General features: G+C 36.0%; 2 protein-coding genes across 2 annotated transcripts; both read right to left on the bottom strand.

Moving 5' to 3' along the window:
- Positions 1 to 536: 536 nt before the first annotated feature.
- LOC109009875 (serine acetyltransferase 5) lies at positions 537 to 1919 on the bottom strand. The gene is made up of 2 exons (XM_018990522.2): positions 1359 to 1919; positions 537 to 1203 (listed from the first exon to the last, which is right to left on the bottom strand). The coding sequence occupies exons 1-2, from the start codon at positions 1740 to 1742 to the stop codon at positions 712 to 714; spliced, it is 876 nt and encodes a 291-aa protein (XP_018846067.1). The 5' UTR covers positions 1743 to 1919; the 3' UTR covers positions 537 to 711.
- A 1109-nt stretch (positions 1920 to 3028) lies between these two features.
- Positions 3029 to 5378, bottom strand: LOC109009866. Its single transcript, XM_018990515.2, has 2 exons — positions 5062 to 5378; positions 3029 to 3710 (listed from the first exon to the last, which is right to left on the bottom strand). Exons 1-2 carry the CDS (start codon positions 5376 to 5378, stop codon positions 3506 to 3508), a joined length of 522 nt encoding a protein of 173 aa, XP_018846060.1. The 3' UTR covers positions 3029 to 3505.
- Positions 5379 to 8017: the final 2639 nt, after the last annotated feature.

Below are 8017 nucleotides of genomic sequence, written 5' to 3'. Positions count from 1 at the left end.
ATTTCTGTCTTCACTTCAAATACTCCACAATACCCTGTTTGGTAGGTACATAGGAAAAGGAAACTGAAAATAGAAGCCACCTATTTTCACTTCAGATGGGTTCTCATTGGCCACATTAACAGACTAAGAAAACTGGGCTAACACTATTTGTCTCTCCAAGGCAGGACCCTTCGAACCCCCAGCAGAGTAAACCTCGATCCCATGCACCACACTCTTGAAAGTTTCCCTACAACTATTTTGTCTCAATAAAACTGATATTTACAAAAATGAAAACATTACGGGGAAATCATTAGCTTAGTCGATTTCTATCAACTTAAAACCAGAGGTTGCACATCCAGAAAATGCCAAGTTGCACAATCCACATCAGCAGCGCTAGAAGATTCCAAAATTCCTTATTTTTGTATTTTACTGAATCAGTTGTAACATACTTATATTCCTTTTTCTACTTTTGCTCATCAAGCACTCACGGCACCTGTGCCTATATAAGCAATGCATGGCTCTTGTAAATGTCATCATCGATATACAGAATTCATGAATATTCAGGAAAGCATTCTCTCTTCATTTAACAATTTGTTACCATAAAAGGTCATTAGGATTTAACATTACAAAGCCAGCCTCAATCCCAAAGGCCTCTTCCACTCAAAACCATTTAAAAGTAGGAGAATTCAACTACATAACAGTTAACTATGTAATACAAATCAAGACTATCTCTCAGATTATATAATCTGACCATTCTGAGATGAAGGAAGTATGATCCATGGACTCCCCAGGCACATCCTCATGCTTGGCCGGCCGCTCCTTCCCTCCTACCAGTCTTGCTGGGTTCCCTACTGCTGTGGTCCGAGGCGGAACGTCAATCAGAACCACCGAGCCTGCCCCGATCTTCGCCCCCTCCCCAATCCTTACATTCCCCAAAATGGTTGCGCCCGCTCCAATCAGCACACCATCTCCAATCTTGGGGTGCCTGTCACCCCCAACCTTTCCAGTCCCACCTAGCGTGACATGATGCAGGATTGACACGTTGTTCCCAATCACAGCCGTCTCGCCCACCACCACGCCTGTTGCGTGATCAAACAGAATCCCTTTCCCAATCCTCGCTGCCGGGTGAATGTCCACTGCGAATACGTCAGAGACTCGGGAGTGGAGCGCCAGAGCAAGTGGCCGCCGCGACTGCGTCCACAGCTTGTGAGCCACTCGATGAGCCTGACAAGTAGTACATCATATACATAATTACCCCAACTTCATAGAAATATCATACCGCTGAATCTAAACCCCTATGCCATCCATTTCAATTAGGAACCTAGATGGGAGAAAAATAAGAGCGCTTAACACTGATCGGATACATTCAGTGAAGGTACCTGACAGGCCAAGAAGCCCTTGTAGTTGAGGAGGCAGTGGGAGAAGGAAACGCAAGCGGGGTCACGGACGTGGGCGGCGCGGAGATCGGCGACAGTGGCGGAGCGGATGTTGGCATCAGAGGATAAGGCGTTGAGGAAGAGATCGTAGAGGAGAGTGGAGAGGAGAGTGGAAGAGCACAGTTTGTTCCCAAGGTGGAACGACAGAGAGCGTTCCAGCGAAGAGTGAGACAGTATCGTCGAGTACAGGTAGCTCGCAAGCGCTGGCTCCGCCTCCGCATCGCGACGAGCCTCGGTCTTTATTTGAGTCCAAACCCATCCCTCCTCCCCCTCCTCCGCCTCCTTAATCTCCTGATCGGGCGGGTACATGAGCTCGCCAGCGGGCATGTCGTCGGTGACGGCGAAGGAAAGCAGATTTTATCCGAATCAAGACCGATACGTGTGCTTTTTGGGGCAAAAGGTGTGTTGAATGAATGAAGTGCGGAGTAACCTTTCAAGAATCGAAGAGATCTCGAAGGTATCGAGGAGAAGCCACATAGACCAATCGCGCGGAAAGACGTTTTGTTCTATGGCTAAGAACAACCGAGCGAGGCCACATAGACCAATCAGTAGTGCTACGGACAAACTACATTGACGTGGCAAAATGCAACGTCAGCAATTATATTAAAGGAAAAACAAAAATAGAAGAAGAATGAACAATTAAGCGGGAAGAGTGAAAACACAGCCCAATTCATTTTCAAGCGAAAGGGGAAAACGGCAGGTGCAATTCGCGGTTGGGCTCTTTGTTAGTTGCTAGTGAAGGTCTTGGTGCGATTCAAGCCGAAAGAGATCAAGGTCTGGTTCTAGAACTTAAGGTACGGTTGGTTGGGTAGTTTTGTAGCCAAATTTTGATTATCCTAATGTTGAGCTCTTTGTTAGGGCTCGTTTATTTTTAAAAAGAGATAAAATGAGATGAGATTAAAATTAAAAAATTAAATAAAATATTATTAAAATATATTTTTTAATATTATTTTTATTTTAAAATTTGAAAAAGTTGAATTATTTATTTTATTTTATATTGAAAGTTAGAAAAATTATAATGATTAGATAAGATGAGATTAGATGAGATAAGATATTTTCTGAAAATAAACAGTGAAGGTTGAAAAGCTCTTTGTGTCTCATTGTCCCAAGTTTCATTGTTTGGAGTCAGATTTTGTTTTTTTGGCTAAATGCATAAATTAGCTTCCCATCATTTGTTGGTCCACATTTCTATTCTCTTTTCTATGACTTTGAGACTGTGGGATCCATGGATATACTCTCACGATGTTTGTGAAATTTTCTGAAAGGAAAATTAGATTTGGTTCCATTTTTCTACATTTGGGTGGCATTTGTATGGTTATACATACGTAATTTGTCCATTTTGATAAAATTGGATGAGAATATAGCTTTTTCATGTGAAACGAAAGTTGAAAGCTATACAAACAAATTAGCTATTATCAACTAAATAGTAATGCCGGCCAAGCATAATATTTATTTTTATATATGGTTTATTCATGTATAGTTCGTATAGTAAGTTAATATTATACGTGTATTATATGTTTAGATCATATACTTTATTATATACATGTGTGAGATGAAGGCCTGATGCAAGAGGTTCTCATGTAACACCAAAAAGTGTACAAACCACAGCGATGAGAATACAAGAAAGTGTATAATTACCACTTCCATTCATTTTATTTTATTTGTATGTTTTTTATGTGGGTTTTACTTTGTCTACTATTATATTCACAAATGCAACTAAGAATTGATAGAACATAGCCGAAGACGGCAGATGGAACGCAGCCAAGTAGCTTCTTGTAGCAAGTATTTGAGATCCATTCTTAGATTATGTAATATTAGCCAATACACACGAATTAAATGGTGCGCATGCATGCCGCATGTCGGCTTCTTGATTGCGAAGCTAGGCTTGATCGTTGTGGAGAGCCAACTTCCTCTTGCCAATATCTTCTTCTCTCTTTCAAAGTTCTTCATCTTTTCTTAATACTTCTATTTCTCTCTTTACAAGGGCTTGCTCTTTATATTTACTACAGTCGAATCTGATAAGACTATAGTAGCTTCAGTGCGGATGTGCATCACACCTGAAAGTACTCGTATGATCGATATGCTGGTGGTTACCTCCTCCATGAGGATGCTCGACTGGGTTCATTGCCACACCACGTACCTTGGGCCAGCAGTTTCTCCACTCTGAACTTGTGGTATGCATTACCAGTCTTGAGAAGTGACTTCTCATGAGTTCTCCCTCCACCAGCAACCTGACCAATCATTGCTCGGCAGCCACTTGGAACGATTTTCTTGGCACCATATGGGAGTTTGACCCTGTTAGAACGTAGAAACAGACAAGCTTATGACCTCAGGCTCCTGGCTTAAGATTGTGAAATATCAAAAAGCTTTTTCTTAATATGTAATTGTATTTTATTGCATGGGATATTAAATACATAAAGCTTTGGTGCCATCCAAAAAATTGTAATGTATGTACCAAAGGTTTTGTCAGAGTAATCAACCTTGGACTGCAAAAAGAATATCTTCAAGCAGTAAGTATGCAAAGTTACCAGGATATAAAATGCATGCACGTTAATAGCTACTAGAGAAGTATCGCATGCAATGTTTATGCTGCAATAAAAAAACTCGACAGAATTTGAGAAAAAATATACATTGAAGTCAAAGAACCCAAGATATAAAATGCTTCATCACAGTTTGAAAAATGACAGTATTTGGCCATCTGAACAAGCTGGAGGAATGTTATGAATATATGAGATTGGAGCTGTGCACCTATGGTTCCAAGACTCCTTCACTTTCCCACAATCGATTCAGTTACAAGTCCGTGCATTCAATTTCAAAGAGGATTAAAAACATTCGAAATTTGCTCAGTACACCGAACATCACCTTATAAATGCCTAAAACCCAAGTGGCCAAAGTTTCAAACTGTGTGTGAGAAGCAAAAGGAGTAAGCACTAATCATACAGCTAGTTAACACCGAGTAGGCAATTTTTACATTAGAATAGCTACATAACTGCCTAAAAGAAGGAATATATACACATTATGTATCGTTTTCAATGGCGCTTAAATCGAACAGCACTATCATCAAAATTCATGTGAATCAAAAGGTAAAGAATATACTTAAAGTAATCAACTAAAAAACAACAAACCATAACAATTAATTAACATATTCTATTTTACAAGTGATAAATTAATCCACATATCACACAACTATAAACTATAACCCGCGGATCCCACAACTATAAATCATGATCCACGGATTCCATAACTATAAACGATCAGAAGTATAAAACAATAAGTATATTGCCAAATACTTAATGAAAATCAATACTCAAACCACCCAAAGAAAATGAGAAAAAGAACAAAACGAAACAATCACTGCAAAATAATATTTTTCCCAACACAGAGTGCAGATAAAACGCCCTGATTTGCTAAATTTCTCAAAATTCTTGTTGTGGTTGTTCTTGATCCTTTTAAATTCCCAGTTTCATTTCTGGTACTGCTTTTAATTACTCGTCTTCCCCTACGTTTCAATGGTGTTAAGTGGGAACCATGTGAACTTCTGCCAACTAAAATAGCGCCTCCATCAACAGAATTTCCCAATACAGTTCATATGATTTCCCAATTTGTTTTCTTAATGAAAAATAAGGGTTGGGGTTGGGAAAGTTACCTAGGATGGCGTTGCTTGGTGGATATCTGGATTGCGAATCTTCTTCGGCATCGCACAGCTGCGTTAGGTTTAGGGTTGGGAGAGAGATCGAGCAGGGGGAGAGAAACCAATTCATAAACAAAGACAAATGGAGAAGAAGAAATGAAGAAAGATCGAGCACGAGAGAAAAACGAAGAAGATCGAGCACGGAAGAGAAACGAAGAAGAAGAAAGGTTAGGAAGGAATGAATCGTAGTACAGAGAGCATAGAGAGTTCTTGGGAGAGAGATCAAGTAGTGACAAATGTAAAACGCACCGCTTTGCATTGCTAAACCCCATTTCTCTCGACTCTAAACGTACCATTTTATTTACTCCAAAACGATCTGTTTATTTCCACGTAGGATGTTGTCCACGGCTAGGCCCGACTCATGCCTGAGTTTAGAGTTTTCCTTAGATGAATACAATGAGAACCGACCTTTCAGGGCAGGTTTGGGGTGGAATGAAAATTTTGTATTTTATTTTAAAGTTTAAAATATTATATTTTAATATTATTATTGTTTTAGAATTTGAAAAAAGTGTATTGAGATTTGAAAAAGTTGAATTGTTTATTATATTTTGTACAGAGATTTGAAAAATGTGTAATGATGAGATGAGATGAGATGAGAATTTTGTGTTTTGTTTTGGTTACCAAACCTGCCCTTAATGAAGGATAATATTTTATAAAAAGGTTTTTAATAATTCTGTGATGTATATGAATTGACGTCTTTTTTTTTATATTTTTTTTATTCTGACAATATACTTATTTTTTTTTCTTTTTATTTCAATTTTTTTAAAATAAAAAAATTAAAATGAAATTACTCTTTAAAACAAAAACGCTTTAGAGCATTCTCATTATAAAATTCAACTTTAAGTAAATTTAACTAATAAAATACATAAAACATTCAATATATAATATTAATTATTTTAACTAATAAAATACATAAAACATTCAATATATAATATTAATTATTACTTTAATTAGAATATAATTATTATTAATATTAATATTTAATATTCTTAATTTGATTAGAATATAATTATTATTAATATTTTAATTAGTAGAACTATAAAATATGATAAAAATAAAAATTATTAAATTAATAATATTTTATTATTATATAAAGAGTAAATAGATAATCCAATATGGATGCAGACCAATGCTCATACTTTGCTAAAATTTAAATTTTTTTATCTTATTTTTTTATCTTTCTTTAACCTTATATTTTCTTTTTCCAGACAAATAAGTTATTGACTTTTTTTTATTTAAATCATTATTTCAGGTGCATCCTGGAACTAATGCACCTAGGGCTATTCCCTAGTATATATATAAAAGCGCCAATGTTGACGAAGTAAGCAGCTCTTCCCCTATCTTTTTTTTTTTTTCATTTTTGTCTCTACTTTTATATTTATTTTTTCCCTATGTTTTAGTTCTAACATTTATACCAATTTTGCCCATACTTTTATATTTGTTTTCCCTTTTGTTCTTAATTTTTCTTATCTTCTGTACGCATTTTATAGTTTCACCATTCGTTTTCTTTTTTTGACGTGTTCTATAACAATTTATTTCGATTTTGCCCTCCACTTTCTATTCATTTTCCTGCTCTGTCCTTGACTTCTTCCACGTTCTGGTTTTTTCCTGGGTTCTGTCAATTTTTTTCTCTAGTTCTTATCTTCTTTATCACTATTTGCACCAATTGCACCGACTAGTTTAAATTAAACATTTTTCTCGAATTTGTCCTGCACTTTCTATTCATTTCTTGCTATGTCCTTGACCTCTACTACATTCTGGTTTTTTCCTGGGTTCTGCCATTTTTTTTTTGTCCAATTGTTATTTTTTTCCCACCGCTTCCGCAGTTCTTATCTGATTCTATTTTTTTTCCCGTCGCTTTCACCGCTAGTGGCTTAGTATAACAGTAATTGTCATCTTCTTTATTTTCCACTGTTTATTATTTGATAAAATTCATTCCTCTCGTTGTTCTAATTTTCCCAAAGTTATTTATTTGCTTTTGGGTTCTAAATTATTTGTGAAATTTACTTCTTCATTTGTGGATTTCATAATCAACTTGGTACACTTCTATTTGCTTTTGAGCTCAGTTAAATATGAACTTTTTTATGCTTTCATGAAATAGTACATACACAACTCTGTCAAAAAAATTAAAAAAAAAATAAATTACAAACAAGAAAAAAATGTCCCTGAACAGTATTGTCAAAAAAATTTATCACTTTTTTTCAATTTTATCCTCCATTTTCAATTCATTTTCCAACTCTGTCCCTCATATCTGTTGGCTGTTGTTTGGTTTTCTTATCTTTCTGATTTTCCATTTGAGATTATCCATTTCACAGCTTTTTCCTCAGTTATACCGAGAGCCTTTTATATTTGTTTTTCCTCTATGTTTTAGTTCTAACATTTATACCGATTTTGCCACTGCTTTTATATTTGTGTTCCCTTTCTATCCTTAATTTTTCTTATTTTTTGTATGCATTTTTACGGTTTTACCCTTCGTTTTCTTTTTTTGACGTGTCCTATAACAATTTATTCCGATTTATCTGCACCTTGCTAACAATATGAAGTCTATTTTCTTAGGAAGCAATCCTTGTAAACTGCAATAGGGGGCCCTTGAACCACTGATAGAAGAAAAATATTTGAAGTTAAAGTACTTCAATTTTCTTAGGATGAGCCCTTCATGAAACGTGGGCTCGCTGTCGTTAAGAATGCAATTGTGGTACCTCACATTGCTTCGGCTTCCAAGGTAATATAATATTGATGGAACAATATCCAAAGTAGCAAGCTTAATGCTAAATAGTTACTTTAAATTCTTGTTTTATTTCGGAATTAATATAGAGTCACATAAGAATAGAGCCGAAGTTACTGAACCCAGTTGAGCATATGTGATGATGTTGATGATTCTAAACCACAGGCTAGGGCAGATCGGCTTGCA

Source organism: Juglans regia, chromosome 1 (assembly GCF_001411555.2).
Source record: "Juglans regia cultivar Chandler chromosome 1, Walnut 2.0, whole genome shotgun sequence".
Classification (NCBI taxonomy): domain Eukaryota; kingdom Viridiplantae; phylum Streptophyta; class Magnoliopsida; order Fagales; family Juglandaceae; genus Juglans; species Juglans regia.
The sequence above is the reverse complement of the archived record's forward strand: the minus strand, read 5'-3'. Positions and strand labels throughout refer to the sequence as shown.

Bases quoted from the DNA above. Each gene is read 5' to 3' on its own strand.
- LOC109009866 (XM_018990515.2), bottom strand. From the start codon at position 5,378: ATGGGGTTTAGCAATGCAAAGCGGTGCGTTTTACATTTGTCACTACTT. The intron at 3,711-5,061 runs GTAACTTTCCCA...ACGTTCTAACAG, and splicing joins ACCAAGCAACGCCATCCTAG to GGTCAAACTCCCATATGGTG.
- LOC109009875 (XM_018990522.2), bottom strand. From the start codon at position 1,742: ATGCCCGCTGGCGAGCTCATGTACCCGCCCGATCAGGAGATTAAGGAG. The intron at 1,204-1,358 runs GTACCTTCACTG...ACTACTTGTCAG, and splicing joins AGGGCTTCTTGGCCTGTCAG to GCTCATCGAGTGGCTCACAA.